At 35.9% G+C, this 13611-nt stretch overlaps 1 protein-coding gene across 5 annotated transcripts in view; it reads left to right on the forward strand.

The window, feature by feature from the left end:
- Positions 1-13611, forward strand: part of SCEL (sciellin) — a 106679-nt gene that overhangs the window by 65958 nt on the left and 27110 nt on the right. For 2 of the 5 annotated variants that reach the window (XM_044249918.1, XM_044249921.1), the window contains 7 exons: positions 1032-1091; positions 1580-1639; positions 3044-3103; positions 7185-7244; positions 7890-7949; positions 9006-9065; positions 12060-12122. In XM_044249918.1, coding sequence (XP_044105853.1) covers positions 1032-1091; positions 1580-1639; positions 3044-3103; positions 7185-7244; positions 7890-7949; positions 9006-9065; positions 12060-12122 — 423 coding nt within the window. The remainder of the gene's footprint in view (positions 1-1031; positions 1092-1579; positions 1640-3043; positions 3104-7184; positions 7245-7889; positions 7950-9005; positions 9066-12059; positions 12123-13611) is intronic. The other 3 variants (XM_044249919.1, XM_044249920.1, XM_044249922.1) reach the window with 3 other exon arrangements.

A 13611-nucleotide genomic window follows, 5' to 3' on the forward strand; every position in this document is an offset into this window, starting at 1 on the left:
GAGAACACAAGAAAGGGGAGTGGCAGGCAGAAGGAGAGGGGAAGACCGACTCGCCGCTGAATGGGGAGTCCAATGTGGGGCTCATTCCAGAACCCTGGGATCATGACCTGAGCCAATGGCAGATGCTTAAACAGCTGAGCCATCCACGTGCCCCTCAACTCTATTTCAATTAAAAACATTAAATTTACTAGGGCACCTGGGTGTCTCAATTGGTTGACTGTGGGACTCTTGGTTTCAGCTCAAGTCATGATCTCAGGTTCATTAGATGGAGCCCCACATTGGATCCCATGGTCAGAAAGGAGTCTGCTGGAGGTTCTCCCCTTTTCACTCTGCCCCTCCCTCAACTTGTGCTTGCTCACACTCTCTCAGCCCCCCCTCAAATAAATAAATAGTGCTTAAAATAAAACCATTAAATTTACTTTAAAAATAAAAAAAATAAAGAGTTTGCAATAATTTGGCCTCAATCTACAGGTCAGTTTCAATGACCATTAGGTCTTCTGAGTATATGAAGGATAAAATATCAGAGTAATTAAGGACCCTAAGATAGCATAGTCTAATCCCCTTATAGTGAGGAAAATGGTGCATGATGAGAAAGAACATGGTCAAAAACCATGTTAAAATCAGAACAAGGATTTGAATTCAGTTCTCCTTATACTGATACTGAGCTCTGGTGCTCTGATGCATGGTAATAAAAGTAACCCGAAGATTGTAACATTGTATAACCTGTCAATACAACAACTCAGTTCTAAATAGCAGGAATGTTTATTATTTTATTAACAATTATTCCATTAAAATGATTGAATCATAACTAAGTAATGACTGAGACTTTATCATCAGAATAGTTGGCATCTATTCAGCATTTTGCACAGAGAAGAGTCACTTGTATTAAACATTTCTAAAGACTTCTGAGGCTTTAGGTACTGCTAACATCTTACTCCTGGGGTGAGAAATCTGCTGTTGCCATAAGAGATTGAATTACTCTTTCCTCTCTTTTGTGGCTCTTCTATCCTCCTTGCTCCCATGTTATGAAGAAACCAAGGCCTTGGAAGTCTTCTTAAAGTTAATCAAAGCATGGACAAAAATGAAGAAGGGTAAGGTCCTACCTTGCTGGGGCTCTCTTTTTTCTAGTTAGTTTTTCACACCTTGTTAGAAATGGGAGTGTAATGCTTTCCTCGATCACAGATGAACTGTTGTACTTTATAGGCATATCAGAGAGTAAGCAAAGGAGTATGACGTATGCTGTTTCCGTAGGACCACATGTTTGAGTTACATTGAAGTGAGTGTAGGAAATCTGCTCCATAATCTCTTATTCTGTATTTTCTTAAACAATGTAAACATGAGCCAAGTCTCATATTTAATAAAGAACTATAAAGGACAAAATTGCAAACTGAGAGGTGCACTGGGAAGTTCTCAACTGATTTAAACCAAGTACTGCTGGGGAAATTAACAGCTCCAAGTTTTTCTGGCCATTTGGCCTGGAAACATATGATATCCTTTCCAGGACATTCTTGTTTATACAGATTTCAGCGACAACTGAATGTAACCTAAGTAACACAAGGTTTTCATGTTTTTTCCAAAGAAGCCAAGATCGTGAAACGATTATCAAAGTGAATGCCAGGACAGATAAAACTAGGAGAGGGTGAGAACTGTTTTGATGTTTCTGAATCTTGGTTGTATTCTCCCAGATTTCACTGTGTGATCTTTTTAGTGACATTGAGAGGGTCACATCTTTGAGTTTCCTTTTTGTCTTCTGTGTCTGATCCCTATCACCCTGATTTTCACTTTGGAGGCTCTACAATGAATTCTATCTAAATTTACCTTTGGCTGATATAAAATCCCAGAGATTAATTTAACTATGTTATCGATAGGCAATTTTTATAATAAAATTAATATAATTCCCATATAATGATTTTCTCCAAAAGCTTTCAATTAATCATCAATAATATAGAATCTCTATTTAGATATAATACTGTGAGAATACTTAGAAAGTGAACTAAACTTTTTTTTTTAAGAGGTAAAGACCTTGATAATCTTATCTAAGCAAAGTCCAAAGAAGTAAAAATGCCACTGGGTTAAGAATTATTTGTGTCAAAAAAAAAAAGAATTATTAGTGTCTTTAAGTCTGATCTCTGTAGGTAACAATCAATAAGATAAAATGATTCAGCATTTTAACTTCATAACCATATTTTATTAGCATGGAGATAGACAATAATAGTGGGCCACATGACCTTCCCTTCTTGTTCCTAATAAAATCGCTTATTTTTTTTGAAGAACTGTCCTAGCATTTGATAGTAAGTTGCCTTTTATCCTAGATTTTAGACTTGGATTTGTTTTACGCATGAGTTACTGAAATGAGTTTCTTTGTATCTAAAGAATGCATGGTCTTGACTACATTTTCAAGGTGGACCTCTAAATTAGCAAAGATAGCCAAAAGCGAGGCTTGACTAAAACTCTTATAAGTCGGCTTCTCTAAGGATGATGGTCTCAGAAGGCAGCCCAAGAGAGAGGCTGGGCAGGTATACCCTCTGGGAGGAAGGAAATTCCACCATTTTTTCTCCTCTTCACGGCTCGGTCAACACGATAGCAGCAAGAAGTCACAATACTTCTGCCAACCCCTACAGGATTCTCTTTTCTAGGTTCAGATGATCTCCTTTTGATATTACTCAGTGCATTTTAATGAGGGTGACATGTGTCTTCCCAAAAATGAGTCAATTTTCTTACTATGCAAGGTGTTTTTTTCTTGCTCTTTGTAATTTGTCATACTTAATTATATTTTTAAAAAGCATGGGCTAGGGAAATTGTTGACTTTATATGAAAACATATATCCTTATTTAAAAAATATTATTATCATTATTGGTTTTATCAACATTGTTCTTATTATTTAAAAATGGAATAGGCGATTATATCTGATATCTTGAGTAGAAATTTATATTCTGCCTGAATCCAGTACAGAACTTTGACTTACATTACTTCTCAAATCATCATTCACTTGATTCATGTTTTAATTAATAGCATTCATTAAAACTCATTTCTTTATTCAAAGGAAACAAGACCTTGATGGATTTATTAAAGTGAATCCTGAAGCAAATAAAAATATCAAGAGGTAAGACATTTAAAGCTTTCTCCCTTCCCTTTGGCATTCATAAGCACATTGGAACCCTGAGTATTTGAATTCAGGAGAGTAAATTGAAATTCAAACCAAGTTCTCTTTCCCCCCAAACATATCATATTAAGCAGTTTTATACAAATGATGCTTAGAAGTGATCTTTTGCATTTTTATTTTTTGAGGGACATTTACTATCAGGTACACTTTGGGAAATTAAATGGGAATTTCAGTTTCTCTACTGAGTTAAATGATTTCTCGTGTGTGTGTGTGTGTGTGTGTGTGTGTGTAAGTAGTGTGTGTTTGTATAAATGTATTTCTGTATATATAAATAATGTGTATGTATAAGGGTTTGGGTATAAGAGTATGTACATGTTCTCATCAGGGTTTTTCAGAGAAACTGAAACAATAGGATATGTATATATATAGGGAGAAAAAGAGATTTATTCTAAGGAATTGGCTCATGATCTTATAGAAACTGAGAAGTCCCAAGATTTGTAGTTTGCAAGCTGGACATCTAGGAGAGCCAGTAATAAAGTTTCTATTCAAATCCAAATGCCTAAGGATCGGGAGATGTAGTTTAAGATGGAGATGTCTTAAATCAAGCAGTCAGTCAGGCAAACTCCCTTCTGACTTAGTCTTTTTGCTCTATCCCATCCTCAACTGATTGGTTGTGGCCCACTATGTTCGGGAGGACCATCTGCTTTACTCTATACATTTAAATGTTAATCTCACCCCAAACACCCTCCCAGACATACCCAGAATAATGTTTGACCAAATGTAGGCACTCCGTAGCCCAGTCAAGTTAACATATGAAATTACCATCAAAACGTATACATATGTGTGTATATATATACTGTGGATGTGGATGTATACACAGTATAAATATATATAAGTGTATGTATGTGGATGTGTAAGTAGTGTGTGTGGATATATGTGGATGTGTTCATGTGTGAATGATGTGTGCATGTCTAGTGTATTTGTGTGGAGCATATGTATGTCTACATGGTATATATTTAAAGATGAAGAACTTAACAGCGTGTACTTCATTAAAAGAGTTCCGCTACCCGTGAACTGTCAAGTAAATCTGGAAAGCTTATGTCCTCCTGCTTTTTATTTTTTAAAAAGCAGATGGAATATATTTAAAACTGAGCTTGTTGGTATGTTGCTGAAAACAGTACACCAAATAATTCCATGTGGTTTCCTTTGAACTTCTTTCCATTCAGTTAACTCCATACATGATATTATTAGTTGATTCTAAAATGTGTCGCTTGTGCCTGCGGGCCCAGTCAGCAGAGCAGGGGCCCAGCTAGCTGACAAGCTGGTGTACACACTGCCAGGCTGTCCTGTTCTAGCAGCATGACATGGTCGAAGGCCCAGCAGTCCAGCAAGTTAGACACTCATATATGCCCCCATAGACTGAGAAGAAAGCATTGATTTCCTTGGCTACCTGGGTGGTCTGGGATGGTAAGTGGAGCAGGGAGTCTAAATTCTGGGTTCAAATTTTGGCTTGGTCACTTGCTAGCTGTGTCCTCATGCTTCAGTTGACTCATCCACAAAGTAGAGATCATCACACTGTCATGCCTAGCACAGAATAACTATAAGTAATTGTTAGCAACAATGAAGATTTAGATGAATTATGTTCTGTTAATGATTTAGATACTGTTCAAATATTTAAATTACTTTGATTCTCCAAGAAAAATCCTTGTATTCTTCATTTTTGTTTATGAGTAGTTTAAATCATCTCATTGTTTTTCATACATTGGGGTGTGTGTGTGTGCATGTCTATGTGTGCCCCTGTGTATACATGAAAATAAATGTTTTGCGTGTGTGTACTTGTGTTTGTGTGAGAGTGTGTATATGTATAGGTGTGCCTTTGTGTCAGTGTACATGCATATGGGCGTGTGCATGTCTTCTCAAATGCCCTATGTGTGGTTGCATGATAGTGCTCACATGCTTGCATGTACATGGATACACATATATCTCTATGCTTTTGTGTGTATATGAGTTTATATGTACATGGATGGCTATGTGCTTTATGTGTATGCATCCATGTCTGTGTGTTTCGGAGTATGCCCAGTGTGCGTGTGTGTGTGTGCATGCGCCTTGTGAGAACTTTCAGGGACATTGGTTGTCTTTTTCTTTCACTAAAGGTAATTAAGGCCTGTCGATCTTTTAAAACAAAACTAAATCACGCTCCCTCTCTTATTAAAAAATTACAGGGCTTTTCCATTTCAGGTAGAATACAATTCTAACCCTCAGTAATGGTTGTGTACTTGTTCCATACAGTATGGCCAAATTAATCTTTTTTTCTATTCCTGATTTCATTCCTGCTTTATGCGTTCTCTATATGCTTTTTGCACTTTGGGACTACTTTACCCCCAACTTGTCATTTCTGACCATTGACTATAATTGTCACCGCCCCTTCCTCCAATCCCAGCACCACAAGCACCAGGCACTCCTTCTTTTCTTCGGAGTATATATTGTTATCTGGAATTGTGACATTTGTTTGTATGTTTGATTGTATGCTCCCTGCCTCTAACCAAGTTAGAATCGAAGCCTCATGAGGGCTAAGCCTAAGTCCGTATTATTCATAGGTTTCCACAACTATTTGTGGTTTGAAAGAATGATCGAATATAAAGATATATGGATTATGAGGCATTGATTCAGAGTTTAGCTCAAAATATTATTTTAAATGACTACATTAATCAGCACACTCTGCTTTATTGATTTTATTTACTTTGATTTTATTTATTTATTTAAATAATCTTCCACTTATATGTGCTTTATTTAATATGTATAAAGAGATCAAGTTCTTGACAATATAATCAAAGCAAACGCCAGAATCAACACAAACATTACAAGGGAGGGGTTACAATGCTTATTGTGTGTTATTACTTTTTTTTAAGTATTCAAATCTGGAAATAGAATTCTGGGAATTTTTTTTCTCAGACTCTGGCATTCAAATCTCATGTACTTCATGTAGGCAAAAATTAACAAGAGGTAAAAAACATCAACAAGGGGTAGTCTGGGACAGAGTAGTTGCTTCTGTTGGGTTAATTGTTTCATTTTGCATAGAAAATGTCTGCATTTTTTCTCTTGCTGCTTTTAGCCTGGGTATATACAGTCTCGGATATCTGAATACAAGTCAAAACTTAGGTCAACATCTGATTGCATCCAAATATCCCTATCTTTGATGTTGTATAGATGCAACCTCAGAGACTTTGTGATACAATCTTAGCAGGACCACAGGGCATGGAAAAACAGGGATTACCTTCTGTGGAAGTTCTTTACCCATGTGGCATCCTCTGTAGATCGGAGGGGCATTTGCTTGTGCTATGTATAAGGAAAACACATAGAAACAATAAGAAAAGTAAACTTCTATTAAGATCATAAACAGAAATATTGAAAGATAACAACAAAATACTGACAGTTTTTAGTGACTACATGGAGTTTTTATTATAGTAAACATAGCTTATATTTAAGAGCTCTATAGATTTTAATCTTCCTACTATTTGTTGCCAACAGAACTAGTCAAAATTTGTAGTTTGAACACATAGTTGTAAGCACCACATGCAGATACCAGGTTGAATAACATGGACCTCAACAAATTGGTATATTAATCTTAATCCAGTGTTATGAATAGAAAACCTGCTAATGAATGTCCATTTTACAAAATATAGATTCTCCAAAGTTGATTTTAAATTCCCACAGCATGTTGGAGGTTGACAGTAAGAGGATGTACTTTCTGGAATGTTCCATGAGATGCATATATAGACTATTACAAAATGTTCAGTGTACCTAGCAAAGGTTAAGAGCATAACATTAAATGAATCATATTCGAGACAGAGTCCCAGTACAGTGTTTGTGACTGGCCTAAAGTCTCTAAGATTAAAATATTGTCTCATTGAGTCTCAGAGATGTACAAATCCCTACATTCTTCTACATAGTTACTTTTAACAATTTTCCATTCTTTGGCATGATCTCAGTGTTTATCCTATTTCTGAGTTTTAATAAATGGCTTTATTCATTTGGTGTTAATCACTCATTAACCTCATCATTTTTCTTCAATGTTTTAAAGGGGCCAGAGCCTTGACAATCTCATCAAAGTGACTCCTGAAGTAAACAGCAGTAACACAGGGTGAAGATTACATACTATCTTTCTTCCATACCCGCCTGCATCAATTTGTGGCACTCATCAGAGAAGCTGTGTGGAAAAAATCTTTGGGCTGGAATCAAAAAGTCTGAAATCCATTACTTCCCTGTGGGATGCCTTTGAACAAGTCCCTTGAATACCCTGAGCTGAGGCTTCTTCAGTTATAAAATGAGGATCATTTATAACTATCTGGTCTACCTCTATCACTTGGTTGTTGTAAGGATCAAGCAAAATGATGGATATAAAATCCCTTTAAAGCAAGAAAGCACTGTGAATGGAAATGATTAACAAAATCTAGTTTAGTAACAGCTACAGTGTTAGATGGAATACTTGTGGGGTGCAGGTGAAAGTTTTTGGCAAATCAATACATAGTTGCTGATTGATTTTTTAAAAACCCAATACTTCCTGAATGTTATGGTTTCATTTTGAGGGTAAATAGGAATTGAGCCATATATTGATGATTTGTATGGACATCAAAATTTGTATCTTTCAAATTAAGAACAAAGACTGGTATTGATTTTTCTCAAAACCTAATAGTAAAATTAATCTTGAGCACATATATCTTCTAAATAAATACTTAACTGATTTAGTTCCATTTTTACTTATCATTTTTGCTTTTTTTTTTTTAAGTTCCAAAAATCTTGATAACCCCACCAAGGTGGTTCCAAGAACAGGAAAAAGTATGCAAGGGTAAGATTTAATATGCCTCTGATTTTTTTGTTTCACACATACTAATGCTTAAAAACATAACTATATTAATGGTTATAGCAGACTGACACTGAACTCAATTAATAGTTCAAGAAAAGTCATGCTGACCTTCATGACCTCATATCTGAAATGTTGAACATTTTGGCCAACTAATTCTTAATAAAATGGGGACAACCTTTGATTAATTAGATGAACAGTTGATTTCCAAGAATGGACAAGACACTTGTGTTCTTTGATTTTTTTAATCTTCTTACACAGAGGATGGCACAGAAGTGGGATGGGAGATGGTAGACCATAGCTGTGGGTCTAGGTCTTGGCTCTGCCCTCACTAACTGTGCAAAATGAGATTGACCACTTCCCTTGTTTCAGTTTCCTTGTCCTCACAGTAAGGAAATTGGACCAGGTGCTGTGTAGTGACTTCAATGCTAACACAATTACTCAGTGCCAGTACGATGGTTGGTATCATGGACAGCCAAGAGCTCTTGAGTTAGATTACTTTGTTTTCACTTAATCTTTCTGTGTCTCAGTTTTTCCCTTTGAGAAAATGGGGTGATGATACTTCCTATATTGAATGATTGATGTGATATCTTGTTCATTACAACCTCCTAAAATACCCTAAATGCAAAATATGATTTGGAAAATAAAAAGCTTAAGAGAAATTTAAATTTGAGGTTGTCTTGAAAGAAACAAGAATAAATGTGAGGATTCACTTATATATATATCATATAAATCACTTGATCACTGCCTGGCACATCATGAATATTCTAAAGCCATTGGTTATTGTTTATTATTTCTATGCAGCAGTAATTAGGTCCAAATATATATATATATATATATATATATATATATATATATGTATGTATACATATATATACATTCATAGCACTGGAAATCTCCAGTCCTTTGAGATGATCTCTGTATTCATAAATATTATATAACAAAATATTTTTATAACAAAAAATGTTTCTTGGTTTTAATATTTGCAACCACATGATGGAAATTGACCACTGACCTAATCATTTCTTCCACATTTTAAAGGGGCCAAAGTCTTGACAGCCTTATCAGAGTGTCTCCTGAAACAAACAGAATTAACCAAAGGTGAGGTTCATGGAATTCTCTATATTTTTTTTTCTATTTAACCTTAAAAAAAAATGTGACTCGAAGAGATTATGCTGAGTGAAATAAGTCAAGCAGAGAGAGTCAATTATCATATGGTTTCACTTATTTGTGGAGCATAACCAATAGTATGGAGGACATGGGGAGTTAGAGAGGAGAAGGGAGTTGGGGGAAATTGGAAGGGGAGGTGAATCATGAGGGACTATGGACTCTGAAAAACAATCTGAGGGGTTTGAAGTGGCGGGGGGATGGGATGTTGGGGTACCAGGTGGTGGGTATTATAGAGGGCACGGATTGTATGGAGCACTGGGTGTGGTGAAAAAATAATGAATACTGCTATGCTGAAAATAAATAAATTAATTTTAAAAAATGTAATTTACTGTTCTACCATCAAGGCAACCAGTGATGGGACCCAGAATCAACAGCTTTGTGTCATAAACCTAGTGTTCATGTCCTTGCTCAGGCCTCCCAGACTGTGGGCTTCAATGGAGGATAAAGAATTTCTTTTTTTTTTTTTTTAAAGATTTTATTTATTTATTTGACAGAGAGAGATCACAAGTAGATGGAGAGGCAGGCAGAGAGAGAGAGAGAGAGAGAGAGGGAAGTAGGCTCCCTGCTGAGCAGAGAGCCCGATGCGGGACTTGATCCCAGGACCCCGAGATCATGACCTGAGCCGAAGGCAGTGGCTTACCCCACTGAGCCACCCAGGCGCCCCGGATAAAGAATTTCTTAAAATATCTCTCATCAGTATGGGTTTGTGTTCCATGCTTGGGATTTCAACATCATTTATTTCAGCATAATAGTTCAACATAATAATTTATATGAAAGGATATGTGCATGATAAAATTGTTTACAAGTTAATTCTAAAGATTCCTTAAGTGATACAAACCTTTCTGGCCTTTTTACTCTTCAGGATGCATGACATAGTGTCTAATAATAATGCATATCCAATTAGACAACTTGTTTAGGCCTTTGGGGTTAGCGTTGGTATGAAAGCCTATTGTGATAATAGGAAAGTCTCTTTAAATGTATGATTGCCTGTTTGGGTGCTTAGAATAAAAGTAACTTATGTAATCCAAAAGTCTTCTTGTTCTGATTTAGCCTTGCATGAAGTGCAATTCTGAAGTGATTTAATTATTATCCTAGAGTAGCCTCAGTGTTACACATTCACATCATATATATTACCTGCACACTTCGGAATTAGGAAATAACTATTTTTTAGAAGTCCCAAGTTTTGTTGTTTTGTTTGCTTGTTTGCTTGTTTTTGTTATTTTTAAAAAATATTTTATTTATTTATTTGACAGAGAGATCACAAGTAGACAGAGAGGCAGGCGGGGGCAGCAGGCTCCCTGCCAAGCAGAGAGCCTGATATGGGGCTCAATCCCAGAACACTGAGATCATGACCTGAGCTGAAGGCAGAGGCTTAACACACTGAGCCACCCAGGCGCCCCTGTTTTTGTTATTTTTTTAGAGAGGAAAGCAAGGAGTACATGTAAATAATAAACAATTTTGTATTTTTCTCTTGTTCGTTACAACCTCTCAAAATGTCCTGAATGCAAAATATGATATGGAAAATAAGAAGATTAAGAGCAACTTAAATTTGGGGTTGTCTTGAAAGAAACAAGAATAAAACTAAATTAAATTTTCATATATACATAATGATATAAGATATGAATTCATAGCCACCTGCTTTTATGTAGGGCTAAAAGGAATTCAAGTAATGAAGATTTTTTTTTTTTTTTTAAGATTTTGTTTATTTATTTGTCAGAGAGAGATTGAGCACAAGCAGGGGGAGTGGCAGGCAGTGGGAGAAGCAGACTCTCCACTGAGCAAGGAGCCCAATGCAGGATTCAGTGCCAGGACTGTGGGATCAAGATCTAAGCTGAAGGCAGATGCTTAACCAACTGAGCCACCGAGACACTCCTGATGAAGTTTTAAGTTAGCAATAGTTTCTCTTAATGTCATATTAAAGTTGAAAAGAATGTATAGATAATTATTGATTTTGAATTATTTTACCAGCTGTTGCAACTTGGCATAATTTTTTAAGGATCCAAACATATTGCCTCAGCAAACACAAGGTAGATATATCAAGATTATTGAAGACTCCTGAGCAAGTCTCCAATTTCTGCCAAAAAAATAAGATCAATCATTTGGCTAAGGGCATTCTGAAAGGGAACATGAAAAAAATGAGAACAGATTGATTTGTTGATGTGTAGTGATGCTGGATGGACTCTTCTTTTTTCATTGTTTCAATTTATTTCATTACAATATTAAAGTGAATGCTGTATAATCCCTACTTAAGAAGTCCACTTTGACACAATCATAGCATTACCGTAAATTTATAGTTAATAAATCATTTGTTCATAAAAGTAGATAAACCAAAGAATATTGACTTTCTCTTCTCCACAAACCCAAGGATTAGTTTTTAAATGACTCAAGAAAATTGGTGACATAGCATTCTTATACTTAACCATATTTTTGCATGACATTGACTGTAGTTCTGTCTTCTTGAGGAGGTAAAACTCCTTGTATCTGGGGTCAAAGGTCAAGAAAAGCATGCCAGAGTAACTGCAAGGTACCTCTCTCAGGATTACTATGATGATGGAGCAAAACATGGTGCAGATATAAGGAATTACTGTGAGCATAGAGGGAAGAGGATAGTGGAAAGGAGTGTGAGGGTTGGGGTCGAGTTGCTATGTTTCCAAACCTGGTTCATTACCTCTTACTTCTTCCTACTTGCCCCCAAAGAGCCTTAAATTCCATGAAGCTCAATTTCTTATTTGTAATGGGAGGATGGTGATATCTACCTCAGTAGGTTTTTTTGAGGATTTTTAAAAACTTCGTCAAGTAGAAACTTGGCAAGCATTACTTTTTATCTAGGCTCCCATTGTATTAATCCACATGTATCAAAAGAAAAAATGTCAGTCATAAAATTTGCAGATTTCTAGCTGAATTTGAACTTTTATTTTGTTTTAGCAGGAAAGAAGGTCTTGACGAACTTATCAATGTAAGCCCCAAAGCTGTCAAAAACATGGCTGGGTAAGAGAAAGATGTTATTTGTTTGTTTGTTTGTTTGTTTTAGCTTTTTTTTTTCCTCTTTAAGTACAGTACGAACGTAAGTGGTTTATAGTTATTCTGTGCACAAACTGCATATAGATCTTAAAAAGCCATCACAATTTTTATATGTTCCTGGAAACAAATATCTATTTGTTACTAGCCAGAAAGAGCGATAGCTGGAGAAAATAATACGGTAGTGACTTCCCTTTGTCTCTGGAACTGATGAAAATGTATTAATAATAGTTCATGTTTATAAAGACCAGAACATTTTATGAGATTCATCATCAGCAATACCATGCACTTCATTTTTAGGGAGTATTCTCTGGTAGTCAGCAGAAATTTTATGAGCCATATTGTTCCTTAGATCATTTGATGCTTCCAGCCAAGTTATGGGCCTAAATTTGTTATTTCTTTAGGTGGTGTCTCTAAGATGATAAAACTCGTGTTTTCTCTGGGTACATGAGGATTTTTAATACTGTTTCACACTAAAGGAGTATATAGATAATATACACAATATATAAGATTATATATGTCACATATAATATATATACATATATACACATGTCACTTAAGAATGTTCTCATGATTTCCCTTATTGAGTTTCGCTGGTACATATAAAATTGCTAGATTTTAGAGATGAAGGAAGGAAGCTGAGAGAACTCCCAGCCCTGTTAGTTTGAATAGTTTTGAAAACTGCTGTTCCAGGCAAATCTATTCCATTTCCAGAAGAGGAAGCAGACTCACAAAGGCTAAGTGATCTGACCAGGATCACAGAGAAAACTGGTGGAAGACTGGTAGTAGTTCTGTGATATGCTAGGCAGAGAATAATTACCGAGCACCTACTGGGTTTGAAGCTTACAACTAGGTATCATTAGTTGCACATTAGGTATAATTATAGGCCATGGACGCCAAAAAGAGAATTCGGTAGACATACTCAATCTTATTAACAGCAGGCAATTATCATAGATTAAAGCTAATTATGTACTGGGGGCACAGAGATGTTACTCCAAGAGAATAATAGGTTGTCAATTTAATATATTACATTTTGGAGCACTCATATTCTGCTTGCTGAATATAGAATGCATTGTCAGGACATTGCATTTAAAAAGAAAAGGTGACATTGACTAGCTAGTATAGTAAACATGACAGGCAGTCAGCTTCATATCCATAGATTCCTAGGAGTAGATGTTAGGGATGGGTGGATTCTTAGAAATGGTCTGATCTCCTTATTTTAACAGGTGAGAATAGTGAGGCCAGGAACAAAAATCTCACAGTCTCCTATGAGTTCTTCTCACTCCCAGACCAACTCCTGGTCTCGAAATCACAGACACAAACTTTGATCTTCAAATAAATCAAAGTTAATTAAGAACCTATGGAAATAAAGACTTATAAAGCTAGGATTGTTGCTCTTGCCATGGGATAGCCCAGAGATGTCCTTTACTTTTCTTCAGAGTCTCTTGAAATATGACTT

The sequence above is a fragment of the Neovison vison genome, chromosome 5, assembly GCF_020171115.1.
Source record: "Neovison vison isolate M4711 chromosome 5, ASM_NN_V1, whole genome shotgun sequence".
Taxonomy (NCBI): Eukaryota; Metazoa; Chordata; class Mammalia; order Carnivora; family Mustelidae; genus Neogale; species Neogale vison.